Source organism: Paramisgurnus dabryanus, chromosome 9, assembly GCF_030506205.2.
Source record: "Paramisgurnus dabryanus chromosome 9, PD_genome_1.1, whole genome shotgun sequence".
Lineage (NCBI taxonomy): Eukaryota > Metazoa > Chordata > Actinopteri > Cypriniformes > Cobitidae > Paramisgurnus > Paramisgurnus dabryanus.
In genome coordinates, this window is record NC_133345.1 from 7,816,061 (window position 1) to 7,839,612 (window position 23,552).

The 23,552-nt window shown below is 41.1% G+C and overlaps 1 protein-coding gene across 10 annotated transcripts in view; it reads right to left on the reverse strand.

Moving 5' to 3' along the window:
• Positions 1-210: 210 nt before the first annotated feature.
• The window catches only part of gramd1bb (GRAM domain containing 1Bb), a 172,309-nt gene continuing 148,967 nt past the window's right edge, over positions 211-23,552 (reverse strand). For 5 of the 10 annotated variants that reach the window (XM_065282893.2, XM_065282891.2, XM_065282899.2 and 2 more), the window contains 16 exons: positions 22,935-23,019; positions 20,856-20,959; positions 20,517-20,612; positions 20,325-20,405; positions 18,795-18,910; positions 18,510-18,663; positions 18,215-18,434; positions 17,966-18,109; positions 9,112-9,230; positions 8,863-9,005; positions 8,630-8,733; positions 8,288-8,476; positions 8,112-8,202; positions 4,895-5,002; positions 3,413-3,536; positions 211-3,309 (listed from right to left, as the gene is read on the reverse strand). In XM_065282893.2, coding sequence (XP_065138965.1) covers positions 3,220-3,309; positions 3,413-3,536; positions 4,895-5,002; positions 8,112-8,202; positions 8,288-8,476; positions 8,630-8,733; positions 8,863-9,005; positions 9,112-9,230; positions 17,966-18,109; positions 18,215-18,434; positions 18,510-18,663; positions 18,795-18,910; positions 20,325-20,405; positions 20,517-20,612; positions 20,856-20,959; positions 22,935-23,019 — 1,968 coding nt within the window. In that variant the 3' untranslated portion in view covers positions 211-3,219. The remainder of the gene's footprint in view (positions 3,310-3,412; positions 3,537-4,894; positions 5,003-8,111; positions 8,203-8,287; positions 8,477-8,629; positions 8,734-8,862; positions 9,006-9,111; positions 9,231-17,965; positions 18,110-18,214; positions 18,435-18,509; positions 18,664-18,794; positions 18,911-20,324; positions 20,406-20,516; positions 20,613-20,855; positions 20,960-22,934; positions 23,020-23,552) is intronic. The other 5 variants (XM_065282898.2, XM_065282895.2, XM_065282896.2 and 2 more) reach the window with 3 other exon arrangements.

Genomic DNA, 23,552 nt, shown 5'->3' on the forward strand with positions numbered 1-23,552 from the left:
TCCCAAAAGCATATCTATCCATTAAAAACTAATCAATACAGTTATTAAATGTCTTCTGAGATTAAGCGATGTGTCGACTGTGCATCTCCTTAATCTTAAATGAGAATCTTCTGCAGGCCATCTGGCTTTAGATGAAGATAAAACATCCCAGATAATATCAAGAGAATCAGGTTTAAAATGAACATCAATCAAAGAACCAACACAAGGTCTTTTTTCCGGTATTTTTTATTATTATTTTTTGTAATCTGTCTACTTAACATAGATCAGAATGCCACTGAATCAAGAGTCTCTATTAGACAAAGTTGTTGGTAGAGTGAAAACTGCGCACAGCACAGTTCAGTTTCCTATGTCAGTGAACGGACAGTGCATATGGATCACGTACAAATCAGTGTTGTTTAGACATAAAAACAGATCTTAAAATTAAAAATACAGGAATATGAAGTCATTGCTACACCAGTTACGGGATGTTATGGACAGTTAATCCAAATGTTTTCAAGAAAATAAAATGTCATGTTGATTTGTGAGTTTGTCCAAAACATAACCATGCTTTGAAACAGTTGCTAAATCACCAGCAGTTGCCAAGACACATTTCTAATCGACAGCACATTTTTCAGTTGCAAAAACTTGCTCAAGTCTTTGGTCAAATACATCAAGAGAAAATGCTGCATATACGCAAATAATGATGATCAGGCTGAAAGAAAATTCAGTCATGTGCTCATGTTGTGGATTCAACATAATGTGTAATCGGTAAATGACTTTAGCTTTTTGTTTTGTTTTCTAGTAAAAAAAAAAAATCATTCAATGCATTCAAATATTTTCACATGAGGCATCGAAATAAACTCATGCACATTACAGTGAATATGATTGTGACAGTGATTTAATTTGCTTTTTAAATCACAGTAGCGTTCATCATTTCCAAAACACCAACCATTTATACACTCATCTAAACACACATTGTGAACTAAAAATCAAAACCATGTTGCAGAATACACACCCCACAACTGTACTCTAATGCAATAAAAAAGTTTTTAACTAATGTTAAGATTTGCAAATGCACTGTTAAAAGTAAAAAGTTGGTACAAAAACCTTACTTTAATTCGTAACGTTTATTCAAATTAAATTTTTGACCTAAAGTAAAGTTGAATAAACGTACATTTTTAGGTGTTACCAATTAAAGTAACTTTTTAAGTTGAACCGACTTTTCACTTTTTACAGTGTGAGGAGATTTTTTTTAATACAGTAATGCAACCCGTCAAGTGAAAATAAAAATAAAAAACTTCAAATATCTCAGTAGTTCAACTGCGAGAAACTTCAGTTCTGGAATAAAATACCTGCTTGAAACACTGAACATAAAAACACTACAGATTAGAAAAATCATCCATCCGATTCTGAAGCAATTCATGATTCAAATGACATGACTGTAGATGCTTTATGGACAAAAATACCTTTCTTACATTCATTCATCAATACGACAGCATCTGGTTTGTAGCTGGAGTGTAATATCATATGCCCTATACTAGACTTACTGTCCTAAAATATTTGGACATAAAGTGCCTCCGGATCCTCTCTTCACATCTTACATTGACCCCGGTCTGCATAAAAAGGGAACCGCTGCATGTCATACAGAATATAAATAAATTCTACCTTCTATAAATACTATATTTGGTTTAGGCTAGAGCACTTTAGCTCTATAAAAAAACAGTATATCATCTCCACTTTCCATCCCTAACTTTTCTTTAATTAGACTGATGATACAGTAAATATGAGCTTTTAGATCGGGTCAATGTGAATAACCTTTTACAATCGCTCACCTAAAAAAATAAAATAAATAAAAACCGAAAAGATGTTTGCACGTCCGTTCGGACTGCTGAGCTAAAGATGGTTAAAAAATTTGCCAATGTGGGACCGCTCAGCTTTCTGAAGCCAGGCAGATGTGTAAACAGACGCCCATTGGACTGAGCTACCGGGCAAGAAAAAGGCAGTTTGGCTTCATGTGCCAGTAGGAAGACACAAGACATAAGTGGAATGATTTAAAACTTCACACGGACACACTTTTACATTCACCAAAATAGACATCACTTGTGTATATGCTTACAATACACACACACGCACGCACACAGACACGTCTCAAACGCGCTTGTGCGTGTTGATGGAGAAAATGCAGTTTAACAATTATAAACTCTTTAGCCTGTCTAGAGCTTTGATAAGTGTCCTATGTACATAAATTAACAATAAATATCTGCAACGATCTCTCTATATATTGAAATATATATTAAATTTTGAATCAAGTATATATTTCAAAACATATTCATAGAATTTTTCTACATTTACATATAAATCAGATCTCACAGTTTAGTCATGAAACGCTAACAAAAATGCATCCGACTCCCGGCTGCCGTGTCCCTTTTTGCAATTATTCACTGGCCTGTCGTAGTGCAAATCCAGCACAGCGCAAACAATTTGTGCACTTGTTTTTGCAGGATGGATTTGCAGTAGAAGGTTTTGTATCAAACAAATTCTGAGCACTATACTTTTATTGTGTAGCTAAATGGACAAGGCAAAATATTTGATAATATTTCAGTGTGGGCCTGCATATACACTATTAAATAAAACTTGCCGTACTGAATTGAAACATGAAACTTTCTAGCTCAGCGTTTTCAAGGAACCAGCCCTGATAATACAGCATCAGTGAGATGATATTACAATCCCTTTATAATCTCATTACCTGCACCATTGCTTTCGAAAAAGGGACATTGCAGCTTTACCAATACAGGAGATTCAAGCCCTACAGGCTAAAATACAATTTTTTTTGTAAAAAACAACAAAATTAAAACCACATCAAAATAAAGGTGTGCAGAAGGATTTGACATTTAAAAAGCATGCTCTTCATTTACTTCATAAATTCAATTCAAACCCTTGTTCCTCAGACCAGAGGATACAAGTAACGCATCCTCAAAGAAAACCGGAACAGTGGTGGACCCAAATTCCCACAATTCCATGAGACAGATAGGGCCCCAGGTCTGTCCACTTGGATTGATGGCAGTAATTGGTCCGTGACGACTTCTGGTCTCTGTCCAGTGTTTAGTATGCATAGTCTTACATGTACATAAGGGCCTTTGATTTTTGCTTGTCGTGGTCTTGTACACACATCTGTAGACACAAACTCGCATACGTGGCTCTACATTGCACAGCGCGCCCTGGTGGCCCGGAGAGTAGTTGTCAGTAATATCGACTCCTCTTCTCTTCTGTATCTGGGTTGTAATCCTGCAAACCCACCCCTTTCTGTAGGCTCAGTAAGGAATCCTTCATCTGTAAAGACATGAACATTCTCATATTCAAATCTTTAACGGTTAAATAAATGACCTACATATATATATATATATATATATATGTGTGTGTGTGTATTATATACCTGATCCAATAACAGTACTGATGATTTGATGATCTCTCTCCATTTCTGCAGCTCTGCGTCATGATATCGCTGCTGGGACTCGAGGAGCTGAGCCCACTCCATCTGAGTCTGTGGTAGTTTACTGTAAAACACATATAAACAAGACTGCTACCCAATGACCTACAAAAGTCTATCAAGGTTAGGAGTGTTTAGGAGTGTACTCACACTATACTGTACCCGAGTACGTTTAAGCCCGGAGTATGGTTCGTTTGGCTAGTGCGGTACACTTAAAGCCTGGAGTACAGTTCATTTTTTAAGCGCCAAAATGCAGTACCTCTCCTACATAGTCATACTACATGTGCGACCTATGTATACAAAGTACGCGTGGTGCACTATTCTGATGGCGAAATTTGTGCCACATGCACTGTACAAGGACTCTTGTGTACGCGTACAAACAACACTATTTCAGGCTTTAGCGCCCCCTGGTACGCTTTGCAGGAGTGGTCTCTGGTATGGTTCAATTTGGTGGCAGGGTGCGGAGAGCTGCCACTGTAAATACATTTTGATACGCTCAGCACAATTACATGCAGCGAGTGCCACCGCATCCAAAACAACAGAGGTGTGCTTGATGCGTAGACCGATTAATCGGTTTATGACATTAAATAACCATATTTCAAATATTAAAAAGCATATTAGGAGCAGACTACTCTCCAGTCACTCTTGTGTTACTTCAACGTCTAAGCCAATCGATCTGTGCAGTGTGCATGATGTTAAATGTACAAAATAAGCCACAAACTTATACTTATGATGAACTCTATCGTGCATATCTTACAGAAATATCCATATTTAAAACTTTATTAACGTAAATAACTACCTTCCGGTAGCGCCGCCATCTTAGTCGCATCCGCATTCAGGATGAGAGCTTACACAGCCTACGGAGGCTAATCTGCTGCTGCTCTGTGCCCCCCCTCCGAATTTGTCATCTGTCACTAAGAAAAGTGCGTACACTACGCTAATACTCTCTCCTGAATACAGAGGAGTCTAAGATGGCGGCGCTACTGGAAGTTATTTATTTTCATTAATAAATTTTTAAATATGGATATTTCTACAACAACACAGCGCGTATTACCCTCAGAAGACCTTTGTTTATCATCCTGGAGCCGTTTGGATTTATTTTGTGAAGGATGGACGCACACCAAGATTGAACCACAAAGGCTTTCAGGTCATTGATATGATTTAATGGAAAATAAACACATTTAAATTAACTTAAAAGTTATTAAACACATTTCCATTTCGACAGTAGCTGTTCATTTGCTTCATTCGTTTACTACAGACTATTTAATGTTTTTTTCTACTTAAAGAGTGCAGTGTCAACTACACTGGCAGGTGTCTATCTGGAAATCCTTAACTACGACCCAAAATGGGTCTGTGAGTTTTCTCATCAAAGAATTAAGCCTTTATTCATCATACATATATAAACAACCCCATAAGAAAATAGTGTACCTCTCATGTAAGCGTAAGCCCTGCCAGCTGGTGAGACTCTGAGCAGAATACTCCAGCATCCAGAGTTTATAAAACAGCATTATATTCAGAAACACCAGCAGCAACAGACTGCAGAACACAAGAATGGAGAAAAACAACGTCACCATCCACTGATTGAATAATGTGTGGATGAAGCAAATGGAACTTGGGTAGGACAGCATTTGTCTTAGACGAACACTGAGGTCTGTTCCAAAAACTAGCTGTTTTGGACAACATCATTTTAATGAATCGTTCTTAGTGGTCACTTATATTCAACATGGTCATTTGGTTTTTAATGGTCACATGAAATATCATATGAAGCTCATCAGAACTATACTCACTGTTGATTTCAATCTGAACTGGCGCACCCAATGTCACATATTTATTGAGAAAAAAAGGCTGTGTGATGCAACACAATAACAGCCAATAATAAAATATATAGTTGTGGAGAACATTTTGACCAATACAATTTTACTGTGCACAGGACTTCTCAGATATTGAAACTAGGCCTAAGGAGGAAACTAGGAGAAACAAGGGTTCCACATGATTGAATTAAGTTTTCTTAAAATTAAATTAATGTTAATTAATGTTAATTTAATTTCCTATTTTTTTCGGTGTAGTTTACTACTTCATTCCATTGTTTCAAGCTAGAATATTATAAAACTGTTTTAATAATAAATAACATATTAATATTTAAAATTTTAATATATATAATATTTAAAATATAATATATATATAAAATGAAAATTCTTACACTATTCACCCTAAAAATGGCTGGTTTATTTTAACCCATGCTGGGTAAATATTGGACAAAACACATGCTGGGTTAAAATTAGTGCTGTGATGGATCGCAGTTGATCCGTGATCCGTACGGTTCGGCTCGCATGTGATTGCTATGTTTTCAAAAACAATGTTTTCTGTGGGGCGACTGTTTATGCTGCGCGTTTGGAATTCGCCTTCCATCTGTGTGTGCACGTGGGTTTAAGGGCACTTAAAAGCGACACACGGAGAGACGTGTTTCAAAAAGCAAACGAACATAAAATCTTTCTGTTCTTGACAGGGCAAAAACAAACGAAATGATCTCCACAATATTCTTTTTCTAATAAAAACATTAGTTTATATTGTCTTAAGTTTATTTATAGAGTCAAAAACCAGTCTGTGGTTATTTGGTCTTAAAGAGACAGTAACCTCAATGAACCTACTTAAGTCATTAATGTTAATCAAACAACAAAGACAAAGAGAAAATCACTTCTGTAGCTCTAAAAAAAGTATTATATTAAATTTACATAATAAAGACTTTATTATTATTAATTGTATTTGATTTCTGTACATAATGCTAATTTTAGACCTTACTTAATGTGCAACTTTGTTCTTTTTTATGAATGTTTGTCATTTATTTTGTTATTAGATTTTTCACACCCATTTTTTGCTGATCCGAAAAAATGATCTAATCCATGCCTCAAAAAGCGTAATGTGATCCGAACCATGAATTTTGTGATTACCCAATGTTGGGTTGTTGTTATGAAACCATGGGTAATAATAACCCAGCAGTCGGATCAAACAACCCAGCATTACTGTATGTCAATTTTAACCAAGCGTTATGTTCTGTCCATACCCAGCAAGTGTTAAAAATAACCTATAGAAATGATTACAATGCTGGGGATTTATTTTTTAGTTTATTTATTTTATCGCAGTCCATTCTTTGATTGCCTGCCTTTTCTGTTATGATATAGATTTTTTTCCAAAATGAGATACAGCATAGGGAAAAAAATTACACTGCTGGTTATATGGAGTAGTATGTCTATGGTAAGTACATCAATGATGAGCTTGGTAGGCAGTTCACTAGGTTTTGGAACAGAAGTAACCACATGAAGGGGGTTTGACAGTGAGACAACACTACAAGGCTATTGGTCTAGAATGGCAGGAATGAAGTTTTCTTCACAGAACAAAATAACGCTGCTTCCGAAATCGCATACTTACACTATATAGTAGGTGAAAATCAATACACCTCACTTACTAATACACAGCTTAATATCTTTTTCAATTTTTTATCATTATCTTTTATGTCATTTAATAAAACCCTTGGTTATGTATACTGTGTTAGACTTGATGAGACTAGTTCTAGTGCACTTATGTATTGCTGTTCTTTGTGTTGCTCTAATTGCTTCTATTGTTTACCTCATTTGTAAGTCGCTTTGGACAAAAGTCTGCTAAATGACTAAATGTAAATGTAGTATGTGGGCAAGTAGTATGTCCAATTCATAGTATTTGAAAAACAGTAGGTGATAAGTACCAAGATGTCCTAGTGCTTCCAGCAAGCTTTTTTTTATGTTTTGAGTTTGCATTAGATGGATCTCATGAGGCCGCACAATAAAAAAATAGTCAATAAACAAAAATATTGGAAATACATAGTGTACTGTTTCAACAAAAAAATCTAATTCAGTACATACTGTCACAGTACGCGATTTCGGACGCAGCTAGTATCTATTGTTAATTCAGTAAAGGAATGTACCTTACACAGATCCTAAGACCAGCCACGCAAGACAAATGAAAACAGAGTTAACTGCTAAGTCTCTATTTTAAAACACAAGACTAAACATAATAAAATAATTAACGAAAAGTTCAGATCCAAAACCAGTTTAGGGCATCTTACACTTGGCTAAAGAGAAATATAACACATGTGACGTATTATTTTCACATCACATGTATTATTATGTCTCTTTTTGTAATGAAACAAATGTGACTGTCTTTCGCTGCAAAAGTGAAGCATGCTTTTTTAGAGGGAGTTGTTATGTAAGTGGTTGCCACATTTGTTTTGTACTTACTGTAGGTCCAAGAACTTACAAGGGACCTGAGTTTGAATGTGATGCATGGTTGTTTCCCAATCCCACCCTCATTATCTCTCTCCGGTCACTCTTTAATGTCTTTTCTGAATAAATATAAAATACCTAAAATTTCCAATATCCTAATATAGCCAGTAAACCTCCTTTAACAGGGTAAAATTGAAATATGACCCATATGCGTGCCGTGCACTTAGAGGACTTTGCTGAAAAATCAATGTAGTGTTTAACAGAATCTGCCAATAAACCAGTATTTCTGAATGGCCTTATGAAGCTAACATTTAGTGGCTTTTGCATCTGAACTCTTCATAGATGTAATAGACTTAGTACTAGTTAGGAGAAATGTTTTCAATACTTACACAAAGCAGATGATGAGTAATGGTTTGGAGAGATTGCAGAAAACTCTGCCCCCTAACGTGTGCTCAGGAATGTGTTTTGTTTGGGTGGAACCTGCAGGCAGAGCAAACATAAACACAAACAGTGAAATTTTAGTGAACTATGTGTGGGATTTTATTGACCGTGTGCGTAACCAGACCTGCCACGTGTTTGATGCGGTGGATGACCTCCTCATCTGTTGGCGTGGTGACAGGGCTGAGGGTCTCATCCAAATGAGCCGTGCGGTGATGAACGAGGGGTCTTTTTCTTCTCCTCAGGGTGGATTTAATTTTAGGAGATGGCCTGTGGGATTCTATCTGGGCATCCTCCATCTTTGCCAACTCCAGCTCTGACAAAACAACAGTATTTGATTTATTCTGGTATTGAATATTTGGCAACAAGTAAAGCTAAATATGATTATGGGTGGAGCTTGAGAAAGTTGTGGGTGGGGCTAGGCCTCACTGTTCAATTTGAATTGGTCAATTGCTGGATGGTGTCTTACCAAGGCTTTTAAAATTCTGATCTAGCCCACTCCAAAAGTTCTTCTCAATGAAACCCTTCACCAAACCCCAAGGCTGTTTTCTGTATCTAAGCTCTGTAGAAACCCTGAAGGACAGACAAATTAAATCACATCACAGTAAAACGTGCATTTCATGTATACTGAATATTATGATGAAGCCAAACAGATGCATACAGTAATACATAAATGGACGTTATCGCCACATTCCTCAGTACCTCAGCCTACACTTGTTCTTAGCCACCCGTGTTAGCATGTAGCGGTTCAGGGTGTAGAAGTAGTCGTGGTACGGGACATCATGAGTAATGACCTCTGCGTCAATGATGTAACACTCGCTCTCTTGACTGGCCTTATACCGGGTCTAAAGCAAAGAAACTGATTTTAAACAAATAATCTGAAGAATGTTACTGATGATAAGCCTGAATATGTTGTGTTAGCACTGAAAACGTGATGTGAAATAATCTCACCTGAGTCTCAGTGACTGTAGCTGTTTTAGGAGCCAGCGGGTTGGACAGGGAGATGGTGTACATTATCTCTCTCGTCTGGTTTCCAGCATCCTCCTTCTTCCACGGGTTACAAACAATATCTGTAGATGAACCAAATACACCATTAGTATTGTAAGTATTTTTGTAAAGGATTTTTGTTAAAAATCTGATTCAGAACTATGATCAAAGCATACACAGAGTTTTTACTGTTTTTGCATCAGTTGATGCTTTAGTGTTATAAAAGTTGGGTAAGTGCGTCACCTAGTGGATAATAGCGGAAATATGGATTGCCGTAAAAACTTATCATTGGCAGGGAAGGGTCTTATCTAGCAAAACAATTGTCATTTTTGACAATAAAAATAACAAATATACACTTTTAAAGCACAACTTCTCGTCTAGATCCGGTCGTGATGCGCCAGCGTGACCACACGCAATACGTCACGACGTCAAGAGGGTCACAGAGGACGAATGCAAACCCCGCCCCAGTGTTTACAAGTGTTGAGAAAGAGGACCGTTCCGACGTTGTTGTATGTCAACTGATACTAATTAATGTCTTTGTGTCAGTTTATTGTTTACAATGGTCCGCAAATGTGCGTTTTATATATGTAACACGTGACCTCCCTACGTCACTACGCATTTACGTCAGGTCGCGCTGGACCGGATCTAGACGAGAAGTTGTGCTTTAAAAGTGTATATTTGTTATTTTTATTGTCAAAAATGACAATCGTTTCGCTAGATAAGACTAGGGTTGGGTACCGAAACGTGGTGCCAGAAGCCTATATGGGCGGTACCTACCGGACCGAATCAGAACACAGATTTTGGTGCCTCATTTCGGTGCCTCTTAATGCATGAACGGTTGACTGAAGTATTTTGCTCTCTGTAGCGCAAAAAGCATAATCACACAAGCACAGCACACTCGCTAGTTAAATTATACTGCACTCATATGGTGTAAATAATTTCCTCACTTACAAAATTCACGTGAATGGGAAAGTCGGAAAGATTTGATAATACAGAGGATTCAAGTTTGATTTCTTCGCTTATGTGAGTTTGTTCATATTTTACATTATTGTAGTTTTATATTGGTTTCCATTTTTTTTATCAATCATTTGTTTTGAAAAATCTAAGGATCTTAGATGTATTTATGTTATAGGGCGGATAAAATGTTTTCCGTCTATTCGTTTTTGTTAAACGTTTGGTTTAATATAAGCGAGTCATTTTACATTTTTATTGTTGTTCTGTTTTAATAAAAAAAAGAACAAATAAGCATTCGTAGTAATGAAAATTATGTCAATTAAATCTTTCATTTATTTGTGTTTTAACGCAGATACCATCCCTCGAATTCGTTTTATTAATAAACAAGCAATATAAGCAAGTTTGTCATTGGAGCTACTATTTTATTGGAGTTGAGTTTTTCGTTAAGAGTAATAATGAACAAACATTTAAAAAATTAATTTTATTAATAAATGGAAATATTAAATAATCTAATGTTAAAGATTAAATAGCCAACTTTTAAACTTCTTTGCCAAATATATTTTCATTTAAAATATGCGCTGTGTTTAATAAGTTTAAAATGTGAAAAAATCCTCATCTGCACATCCCTAATAAAACAAATCGAACAAATTTTGTATGAATATATGTCCAGGTTATTTTTATATTCTGACTTAAAAGAACAATTTGGAAAATGAGATCCTCAGAGGAGCGAGTGAATGCCGCAATTGATCTGACGGCAGCATATTTTATATTTTATATGGTTTATAAAAAAAGGGAATATCCCGCACATTATTAACTTGCAAAAAGCATAATTTTGCAACTTAATAGTGTGCGGGATATTCCATTTTTTTATAAATGTTTGGTGGACTTCATTGTCTCTTCATCCAACGCACCTAACCAGAACTAACAGGTGTGCGACATTGTTCTTCTATTAAATATTTTATATGGTAACATTCCTTCAGAGAATTTGCTAAAACGTATTACCTCACTAATGTTTTTATTAGTACTTCGGCTGATATTGGCCTGAGATGGCCCGCGGCAGTCATGAGTGTCAAGTTCATCGGAGACAAGCAGAAAGCGTCAAAACGTGAATGGTTTTACAAGCCGAAAAGAAAATATTTTGGGTGAATTCCAAATGCTGTTTTGCGCCATTGAAGGGCACTTCACGAAGAGGATTTCGCATGAGCAGTCAATCCAAATAAAGAGAAAAAGACGCTGTATTTTATTGCTCTATTTGCCAAGTGTGTTTAATTAGCCACACTATGAGACACACAATTGAGACAAACAACTTTCTCTAGAGTTCTCTAGCAGCCGCGCAGGCCTTAACCAATCATTGAACAGATTATTAACAACCAATCTTAAAACATTTTTCTGAGCTCAAAGTGGAGTGTTGAGAAGATTTTATTTAATTCACAAATCAAAAATTTCATAAAAAAGAAATCAAGAATGCAGGTCTTAAAAGATGATGGTGCTTTAGGCAAATCATTAATAAACAAATGACAAACAGAGAAGAATTTTCATTGTGTTTTATGCTGTACTTTCATCTATCTTTCTGTGACTCTTTTTTCAAAAGTACCGCTTTAGGCACCGTTTAGGCACCGGAACCGTTTTAAAAGTATCGATTTGGCACCGGTATCGAAAAAACCCCAAACAATACCCATCCCTAGATAAGACCCTTATGCCTCGTTTGGGATCGTTTATAGTCCTTTGAAACGTCTCGGTTACGGATGTAACCCTCGTTCCCTGAAGGAGGGAACGGAGACGTCACGTCGTGACCGACGAATTGGGAACTCGCTTAGAGAGACCAATCTGCTTCGTATACTACTAAAACGCCAATGAACTTGGCATTGAGATATTTGCATAATGCTGGCGCCGCCCCGCCAGGTGCCTTTATAAGCAGCAGGTGCAAATAGGGAAAATAGCTTCTTTTCGCTGAGAAAGCCGGAAAGTGTGACCGGCCTTAACAGCAGGTGGCAGCACCTGTGGCGACGGGACGTGACGTCTCCGTTCCCTCCTTCAGGGAACGAGGGTTACATCCGTAACCGAGACGTTCCCTTTCAGTCGGTCACTACGACGTCACGTCGTGACCGACGAATTGGGAATCCCTATCAAAACGCCACTAGGGGCTGACCTCTTCCAGTGTCTGCGTAAAGCCCTCCGGTTCCACTTAAGGAGGAGGAGAATTAGGTTTTAAGGCAGAAGGCCGGGCACTAGATGTTCCTTTAACCCCACAGAAGTGCCAGCAACTGGGAAGCGCCCTACCTGAGCGGGATAGGAACGCTGCGGAAGCCACCACCCGTCTTAAGGGTTAATGGTGGGCGAAAGTCAACCGTAGTTGAGGTAAAAATGACAGCCGTGGCTGTGTAAGCAAAGCAGTGCTCTGCTAAGGGAAACGTGGGCTAGTAGGATTAACCCCACGGAAAAATACTCACAAAGGAACCCGGTGGGACACAATGTGGAGCCCGAGCCAACACGTAGGTTCGCGAGGATGCAGCTAGTGAAGGCTGACAGCCAATGCTCCGCAACAAAGGCTGCCAAGGCAGCGGAGGAAGAACAATTCAAACCATTACGCATTTTTGTTCTGAAGGCCTTCCATACTGACACAGTTATGAAGCATCAGATGGAGGCTGCAAGCCGACCTGTGAGACTGTTCTCCGTGCTCCCCCTGGTGAGGAAAGAACACGAGAGGATACAGGCTCACTACGAACACTGTAAAATCTAATGAACGTATTAGGTGTCGCCCAACCAGCAGCTCTACAGATGTCTGTTAGCGAGGAACCACGAGCTAGAGCCCAAGATGAGGCAACGCTCCGTGTGGAGTGCGCTCTCAAATTAAAGGGGCAAGGAATACCCTGAAGATTATAAGCCAGGGCGATAGTATCAATTATCCAATGAGACATCCTCTGCTTAGTGACAGCTTTCCCTTTCTGCTGGCCACCATAACAAACAAAGAGCTGGTCTGAGGTCCTGAGGCTTTGCGTGCGAACCACGTAGAGTCGCAGTGCGCGTACGGGGCACAACAAAGCCATGGTTGGGTCTGCGTCCTCCGGGGGGCAGCGCTTGCAAGCTCACCACCTTATCTCTGAAGGGAGTGGTGGGAACTTTGGGCACGTAACCTGGTCTGGGCCTCAACGTTACACTTGAGGCAGCAGGACCAAACTGAAGGCACGAGTCGTCAACAGAGAATGCATGTAAATCCCCTACTCTCTTCACTGAGGCCAATGCTAGCAGGGTCAGAGCTTTCATTGATAAAAGCTTCAGACTCACAGACTGCAAAGGCTCGAACGGGGGGGCCTGCAGGGCTTTCAGCACCATGGACAGGTCCCAGGGAGGAATAGAAGGAGGGCGCGAGGGGTTTAGCCTGCGAGCGCCTCTTAAATGTAATAATTAAATCGTGCTGGCCAACTGATCTGCCGTTGATAAGAGAGTGATGAGCAGAAATAGCGGCGATATCAACTTTAATGGCGGAGGGACAGCCTACCATCTAACCTATGTTAAAGATATAAAAGCACAATGTTAATGGGCATTCTCTTGGGTCCTCGCGTTGCGAAGAGCACCGGGTGACGAGAAAGGTTTCTTTAAGCGCGTAAGCCCGTCTTGTGGACGGTGCTCGAACCGCGTCGATGGTGTTAGATACCGTTTGCGATAAATCACCTAAACCTTGCGCGCGCTCAACGACCATACATGGAAATCCCACAGGTCGGGGCGCGGGTGCCATAATGTGCCCCTTCCTTGAGAAAGAAAGTCTTTCCTCAGGGGAAATCGTCAGGGAGGGGCTGTCGCGAGGAGCATTAACTCTGAAACCCGATCCAGTACGGGGCGACTAATAAAAGGCTCTCCTCGTCCTGCCTGACTTTGCACAGTGTCTGCGCAATAAAGCTCACTGGAAGGAATGCGTATTTACGCACCCCCCGCGGCCAGCTGTGTGCCAACGCATCCACGCCGAGGCTGCCCTCGGTTAGTGAATAAAATAGGCGACAGTGGGTATCGTCCGGCGACGCAAACAGATCTATCTACGCACAACCGAACTTCTTCCAAATTAGCTGGACCGTCTGGAGGTGGAGTCGCCATTCGCCGGGGGCGCAGCTCGGGAAGCGCGTCCGCTGTATTGAGCGAACCCGGGATGTAAATGGCACGAAGGGACCTCAGATGCTTCTGACTCCAAAGGAGGAGATGACGAGCGAGATGCGACAGGTGACGAGAGCGCAAAACCGCCTTAACGGTAAATAACGCAACAGTCGCAATGTTATTGGTGTCGGCTAATACATCCTTCCCTCGCATCTCCATAGCGGAGCGTACAAGTCCCAGATATACAGCGCACCGCTCGCGGCAGTTGGGGTGCTATGCACACCCCTGAGACTGCAAGCCCGTCATACGTGGCTGATCATCCCGTGCTGAGGGCATTGCAATATACAGAATGCCAGGAGACCCCTCAGGGGCATATCTTCTATCGGAAATGCCGGGTCTACCACAGGGAAAAATTTAAATGACACGCAGGTGCAATGTTTACACGGTGTATGTCGGTGTGCCACGCTCTCCTCGAGACTCGATCGTAAGCCAATGCTGAAGCGGTCTCATATGAAGCAGCTCGGGCGGCGTCACAGCCGCAGCATGCTGTCATATGTCCAGGAGCTTCTGAAATTGTTTCAGAGGGACCGCGTACTTCCCTCGAATTAAACCGAGGCAAGTCAGAACTGACTGGTTGCGCGCTCTTGTTAAACACGCCAATTAGTCGATCGAGTCTTATTTCCATACTGAGAAAAAGGATCCTCTGCACGGGGCAAAGTTGCTCTTTCCCAGACGACCTGAAGACTTAAACGAGCGAGAAGCCGAAGCATTAACTCTCTGTGTTCGCGCACGTCTGCCAAGAACGGGCTATTATAAGTCGACGTAGAAAAAAGCAGAATGCGAACAACGCTCTCTCTCTGATATCTTAATGCCGTGACTACACATGGAGACACGGAGAGAGAGAGAGAGACAGCTCGAATGGTGTACTTAGTATTAATATGCCCACCCCACGACGCAGAGCGAAAAAACGGTCTAAAGCGAGGGGAGATGGACACATAAGTACATGTCTTACAGGTCTAAGGCTGCAAACCGATCTGAATATTGAAATACGAGCCTCGGCGTTATCATCCAAAAAGAACACCTTCGTAGAGCCGGTGCGTAAATCAAATCGATCGTAACCCGCCGCGTATTTTGGGTACTATGAGATAAAGGCTGGAAAAACCCTATCATCATCATCATCTCGGTAAGAGGGACCGGCTCGAACATCCTTCGCCAACAGGATATCGATTTTTGCACGCAGTACATGTGCATCGGACGCTTTCACTACAGTGAAACGAAAGCCCGAATTTTGGGGGTGTGCCGGATTCGTAACCGAGGCGGATCGTGCGTAAAACCCAACGAAACGGGCTGGGAACTGAAGCCAAGCACCCAGGCACCGTACGAGGAGAAATAACGACACTACCGAAGTACCCGCGGTGGGGCAGCGAAGCGAGACAGGTGGGACTGCCGGTGCGTCTGCTGTGACAGCATAAACATCTACAGTATGTGTGTGTGACACTGACCTGAGCCCGCTGAGGGTAACGGTCATCTGGTCTCCTCTACGGAGAGCGCAGACTCCGATGAGGGTGCTGGTGGTCCGGTCTCCTCAGCGGAGAGCTCGGACTCCTCAGGTCACCCGCTGGCGATAGAGGAGAGGTAGGGGAGCTGGTGTGTACCCGCTCACGGCTCTCTCGATCCTCCGGAGACCTAGAGAGGGAAGAGGAATGCACTCTTATGTGTGGTTAAGTGGGTACCGGCGAAACAGCCGGTGGAACATATGTAAACCAAGGATTTTCCACCCGACCCTCTATCGGGGGAAGGAGCTCCATCTCCTGAAGAGTGATCCTCTGCCAATCCGGGTCGCCCTTCACTGGCCACTTAAACTCCCGAATTTCACGGGAAGCGGCTAAGCGGGCGGGGCGAGCTGCTGACGACCGGTTCCCCTGCGCTGCCGAGATGGGGTCCGAGGAGGGGAACGGAGGTGGTCGCCGCAGGACGCCGACGGCGAGAGGCAGACTGAGGAGCCGGCGTGGTGGACCAAGGGCAGCTCTCTTCCGCCGGGGCATGACCTAGGAGATCGCCTCAGTCTGCGCAGCGGAGCTGTACGACTCCCCTGGCTCGCCGAAGAGGCCGGTCTGTGAGACAGGAGCATTCAAGTTGTTCTCGTCTGCGTCCGTCATGTCAGCCAGACACAGCCAAAGGTGGCGATCTTGAACCACTGTGGTGGACATCGCACGACTGAAGGTCGCGGGCTCCCTCGTAAATCCTTGTGAGCCTGCAGCAACGTTATTGCGTGCAGGGCCGAAGCCGCCTCTCCGGCATGCCTGATGGGCAGCGTCCGTGACCGGACGACTGTCTACAAACACGGGAGGGAAGGGTTGGGTGGTCCCTCCAGGAACGCATCCCGCTCCACTGAAGGGGTCCCTTTAGCGGCTCCGTTGGTGAGGGAGGTGAGGGGTGAAAGCTGAACGGCCGGATGGCCGCAAATCACGTCAGCTCTTCGTGCCGTCGGGAAAGAAAGGCACAGGAGGAGAGGACCGAGAGGCCCGAGCAGCTCCGAAGTACCAATCCTGTGGGCGGGAGGGTTCGGGCGGAGAGGGGTTAACCTTTCCAACTCTACTGTCTCCGCCGCTCGAGCGGGCACGGCCGCCATCTCCGGAACGACTCTGCCTCGGAGGAAAAATGGACACCCCTCTGATGCTGCAGAAGTGACGGGACCAGAAGGAGGTCCAATGGATTCGGCAGACATCGTAGAACACGACTCTGCAGTCTCCACCGGAGCCTCAACCGGCTGAGGATGAGAAGGCCGGTAGGTGGAGGACGCATCCTCCGTCCTACTCAGCGTAGTGACGCGAAGGGCGCCCTGCGAGCGCTTGACAGCCGCACCATGGCGGCGTCAGCACTGCAAAGGCGCGGACAGCGTTCCCGTAGAAACGACAGTCGTCTCCGCAATCCAAGAGGGTTATGCTCTCACAGAGAGAACAGAAACTCTCCACGAACGCAGCCCCGGAGAGCTCGATGCCTGAGCACGAAGACAGCGCTCGTGACCGTCACTGGAACCCTTATACTTCTCGCATCCAAGATCGCACGGCGAAAAGCTATCCTGAAAAGGACGCTGATCTCCGCATATACGAGAGAGTGGCTGCCTTTAACAAGGCACAAAGCTCTCTCGTATCACTCTTTTAGGGAAATTCACTCAGATGCTTAGTTGATGAGCGCACAGGAAGGCAACGCACACACTAAACTCAAAACAATAAACAGATGTAGAGCCGTGGAATAAGCGAAGCGTCCGCTGTGATACTGCTAGTTCAACCAACTTCAGCAATCAAATCCCAACAGAGTAAAGTAGCTTCTCAGTAGCAGATAAAGCCGGCTTTCGAAGCGAAAAAGCTATTTTCCCTATTTGCACCTGCTGCTTATAAAGGCACCTGGCGGGGCGGCGCCAGCATTATGCAAATATCTCAATGCCAAGTTCATTGGCGTTTTAGTAGTATACGAAGCAGATTGGTCTCTCTAAGCGAGTTCCCAATTCGTCGGTCACGACGTGACGTCGTAGTGACCGACTGAAAGGGAACTCCGTTGAAAAAAACTGTTAAGTGTTGAGTTAGGTATTAAATGTTGGGCTCTATTAAAGTCCATTAAAATGAGAAAAATCCTGGAATGTTTTCCTCAAAAAACATAATTTCTTCTCGACTCAACAAAGAAAGACATCAACATTTTGGATGACATGGTGGTGAGTAAATTATCTGGATTTTTCTTTTAAGAAAATGGAATATTCCTTTAAAATAATTTTTCTTACCTGTGAATTTCCTCTGCTCCATAAAGTCCATCATAAACTGTGACTCAGTAAAGAGGATACCATACAGTTTATCCACATTGAAATTATACACCTCATTGATGTACTGTCGACCGTTCAGATCTTCATGAAACGCTTGAACCTCATCTGATGAGTACACGCAAACACATTAATATAAATTACATTAATATTCAGATGTAAACTCAAAATTTCTTCTCATATCAAAATATGTATTTAAGAAAGATGTTTAACCCAGTATGTGTATTTGACACTGCAAACCTTCATCATTCGTCTCTGAGGAGTCGCTGAGGTCGGTGGGTATATCCTCATTATCATTGAAGTCGAGGGAAGGCGAAGGCAACGGGCCCAGAGGGCCGACCGGCTCGCAGTTCCCCTCCTCGGCCAGCAGAGGGAGCGTCAGCAGATCAGCAACAGGCAGACAGTCGGTGTATTCCTCAGCTGCAATGTCAAACTGCGGCCAACAGGGGGAAAATATAAAAGCCGGTATCTTAAGTGTGTGTTTGAGTGTAAAGTTGTGCATACTCACAGACAGTGGGGTGTCAGTGCTGCTAGGAGGTGTGGTGGAGGTGTTGGATCTTTTGTGTGATAAAGGAGAACCATTGTCTAGCTTGTTGTCACTGCTGCTCTTGGAGATATCATTACTGATCTCATTCTCCTCTGCTGGGATTTCCTCACAGTACCTAAACCACAAACATACACAATGTGTGATATGCTTGTAAGGACATTAGCAAAAAGTCAACTAGATTTAGTGAGAGTTGGTTGCTATAAGGTTTCACATATGCAAACCATGCATTTGCACACTTGAACTCACCCCATGGTGTTAAAATCATCATCAGGAGGAACGTAGTCTTCATCATCACTGGTGAGTCCCAGCTCATTGCCATAGCATTGATGTACAAAGTGCCAGAGTTCTTTAGGGCAAAGGGGCTTCAGGCACGCAGAACAAACAGCATTTTAAAACACAGGTCAACTGGTGCTAATAACATGTAAATGCATGAACTGACAAAATTTACACCCCAAATGCATGGTGAGTCACTTAATAAATAATAGCCCTTGCCAAATGCATAAATGTAAATAATTAACTCACAATTTATTTATTATTCATTTAAATAAAATCGTCTATAACCCAGATATACCACACCTGATGTCTCTGAAACCGACATATGTAGCAACTTTTTACATATATTTCTATGGTCCGAGCTGATGCAATTGAGTAGATGCGGGGATGAATTAGCATATTCGTACTGTTTAGTGTTTACAATAATATGCAACATATTGATCGCTAATAAGCTCAAAATATTAATAGTGTATAATTTCTCTCTTGCATGTGTATCATTTCAATTTAGATATTAGATATTCATTTAAATATTTGGTTTTTGAAGCTTTGCCATGTTGCCTACCATATAAAAAGATAACATTTCAATATAAAATTAGTCGTTTGTGTTAATTTACTGTAGTAGATTATGAGATTTTTCATTTCCCGCTAAACTATTCCTTGAATTTGATTTAGCACTATGGTCCTAGATTTTACCTGGACCAGCTTTCCCATTGAACAACAGGGGCATTAGTGCTAGGGCTATAAGTGGTTAATGGGTCAGTGACAAAAACTTGTTTTAAAAGCACCCATCAGGTTTATTTCAATGCACAGTGTATTTATGTTAATTTTATGCAATAAAAAAGTACATTTGCACAATTTTTATGAAAGTTAAGACTGAATGGACCTGAAAATGTCAAATGGTGTAACCGCCAATTGTGCCAAAGAATGAGAAATATTAAATATTTTATCCACTTTGATGGCATGCAATCCTCAAAAAAAAATTAGTTCTTTCTAAATGTAAATTTTAATGCGTTTTTGTAATATTTGTCCTGACATATGCTGAAAACAGCTCTGTTTTAAAATAATCTGTGACAAATGATGTAAAAATGTATGAAAAAAATCATATTACACTAAGCTAGATGATTATATTTTATTCCACTTTTTTATAAATATATTTATATTTTTGTTTAAAAAAATACTAGTTACACCAATTGACACAGACCGGTTACACCACATTGACATTTTTGCAATTATCCCCCAAATATTCTTTCAAATGAAATAAAACCAGAAATTTTAGACTTGGTCCTCAAAAAAAAGAATGTATGCAAGTAATCTGCAAATTTATTTTGAAATTTGACCGCTTTTACATTTAATTGAGCCATACAGAAACAAAATAATTAATGTCACATCATTGACCCTAATACCAAAATCATCTTAATTAAGATGCAGATTCAGGAACATGTCTTACCCATCAAAGACTCTAATTTGACTTTATATATTTTATTTAAAACAAACCACTGATACCTTATCCAGCAGTGCATTCTGCCAAAGTCTGAACATCATCATGTACGTTCTGTCCCTTGCACCGAAAGATGTGAAAAAGTGCTGGAGAGAGGAATAAAACAGAGACAGATGGATTAAATGACAGGAGGTAACAGGTGTTGTTTAATAAAGGATGTGATATCTGAGTACAGCTGTGATCTGCAGGTCTCTCACCTTCTCAGTGTCTGTGGACACCTGGATGGCATTAGGAATGAGACGTGCTGTTTTCTCTTTCGTCATAGAGCAGATGTCTTTCAGACGCACCGTAAGCTGAACACACATACAGAACACACAGTTAATAATACACACCTTGCTTCTTGGGGTTTCAGTTCTATGTAGTTTCAATCTTTCAGGTAAATGTTCTTCGAGTTCAATTTATAAAGTGTGGTGCTAGAAACACCAAGATCCTGGGTTTGATTCTCAGGAAAACACAAATAATGCATTTGTTGGACACTGCAAAATTGCATAAAACAAAATGTTCTAAAACAAGCAGATTAAAGTGACCAAACATACCAGCGTCTCCCAGCGAAAGATGTTGCTGTAAAAACAGATCCAGTTTTCGGAGAGGTAGAGACGGCCCTGCAGAAGGATGTCCCGCTGCAGAGCACATGAGTAGTCTGCAGATAAAATGACAAAGGTCAAAAGACGTCATTCACGAAGGCACTCAATTTCTAATCAACCCTATCTAACCATTCCATACAAGACAAACACGTTACATTACTGTGTAAAGCAAGTAATACTGTAACACTTTCACATCTGTAAATGAGGAGCTCAGATCCAAAAACCTCCAAACGCCACCTCCATTAAAAACCAGATAATGATATTAACCTAATGCTCTCTGTATGTATTATATGTTCATCAAATACATTCACTTGAAATCCACTTAATCCCGGCCTGAGTTTGTTGGCAGAATCTATTAAGAGTCTGATAAATAATGCTCATTACAACAAAACATGTCAGACAGACTTAGGGGCCGATCACACAAAATGCATTCATGGCAGTGGCAGGCGACTTTTTTGAATGGTTTCTCTATGGGCAGTGAGCATTATGCGTGCTGTTTATTCATGTCAAAGCCTTGCGTTTTGGCTGCTTTGCATGTCACGTGTGTTTTTACAGGAGTGAAAAGCACCTTACGCGTTTTACATTGTTAAATAAAATGAGGGGAGATAAAGGCCTTTTGTTGTGGTGACAGAATTTTTTTTGAGGACATACGTTGCTTGGAACAAGCGGAGGAGACTGCACTCACTCACTGTCTCCTGCTTGTTTGTGCACCTCTCACCCTCGATTAAGGTCAGATCAAGTGTCCTCTTTGTAAAGTTTCTGCTATTATGATAGTTAATAACAAAAGAGTGCTTATGCTTTACTATTTGATTGACAGGAAATCTGCCTCTGTAGTTGCCTAGCAACATAAAAAGTTGCACGCACTGCTCTTTTTAAAAATTATTAAGATAAAGGCAGTGTCGTGCCCAAAGATCCAGGCGTTTAAAGCGCCTTTGGTGTGATCAGACCCTTAAGGAGGTCGCGCACCAGACCAGAAGCGTTGCGTCACATCTAGGACAACTCTGAGGTATCTTACACTAGAAGTGCACATTAAATAGCGTGAGCTTAGTCAGATAGCATCTACTTCAAAATGCTAAATATATGTTAGCAGCCAATGTTAATCGCTAACGATTTGGGACAAATATGATGTTATTTAATGTTAAACTATGTGAGTGGCGCTCTGTGGCGCGACAGGGATTTGAGCAGCGTCCTGAGTCACAGCCGCCGCCGGGGTGCGTGCATTCATAGAAATAATGTGTTCTGTTTTTAGATTCGCGCTGCGCTGCTCGTCCTGTGTGCGAACCCCTTTAGAGAGTTTTGAATTTGAGCTCTTCAAATGTAAACAATAGTGTTCCAGAGGTCGAAGGTTAGGACTGATATGTATTACCTGAACCAAACCTGCTATCTCTGTATTAGCAGCCTAGGTTCTCTACTGGACCTCTATTTATTTTATTGCTAAAATTGTGAGCAAAAATCCATTAAAATGATTTATAGTGACCTCAGTACATTTTTGGGAATTTAATCACAAGAAAACCTCTAAATTTTATGTTTATGTGGCTCAATTGTTAGAGCATTTAGTTAGCACCACAAAAGGTTTTAGTGGTCGATTCTCAGGGAACACACATACTGAGAGCATGTATACAATGTAATGCACTGTAATGGGGCGTACACACCAAAAGTGAAGTGTGTATTATTCCTCGTTCAATATAACCTCGCTGGATTTACCGTTGGGTCATGTGAATTTTTCGAGTTGAATTTTTTCAACTAAAGCAGTTTGAGGTGATTAGCACGTGTTCGTGGCAATCAGGCCGCCCAATTCACATCATTCGCATCATCCCACCAGAATTTGGGTCTATTTGCATCTTTGCATTGACTTTGTATGAAATCTACTCACGTAAATCCTTGAATTCGCATTTGGTGTGGATGCCCCATAAGTCACTTTGGACAAAAGCATCTACCAAAAGCATAAATTAATGCTTTGATTTTCTTTTTTTCTTAATGTAGACGAGTAATACATTCTGACCTTTACATTGTACAGAACAGAATTCTCACCTACGATTAGACGCTCTGTGTCTGGCAACTGTTTAAAGAGTTTCCTGAAATCTTCATTGCGTTGTTTATATGTAGGACTGAGGACCTACAAAACAAAATGAACCAATAGGTAAGAAACAGCTGAATACCCAAATATCAGCAAATCATCAGTCAATTTCTGGTTTAGCTTTGCCATGCATCAGCATGAGATGAACCATAATGTGTCCATTCCAACTGTGGCACAAGCGAAGCCAGTCAAGTGTAAACTGATTTGACACTGCTTCTCATTCAGACACACAACAAAGCGTGATTAACAATCCCTATCAAAGCCAATATACTGTTGACTCCTATACTCAAGTGAGAAAAACCTTGGGTATAATGCAATATTTACACAAAATATATAGTACCTAAAGAGATAGGTGCAGATTTCTTTTTTTTTCACACAATGCTTAGGTTGCTTAGCAACGGCAGACGTTACAGTAGCACCCAAGTGCTTCGAAAAAAGTCGCATTTTCCGCCCAGTTTTAGACGTGAAATCTAAAGCACCCCTATTTACCTTACACTGAAAAAAATGGCTCATTCAATTTACTAAATTTTTTAAAGGTAAGTGGTTGCAATCAATTTATTTAAGCTACATTT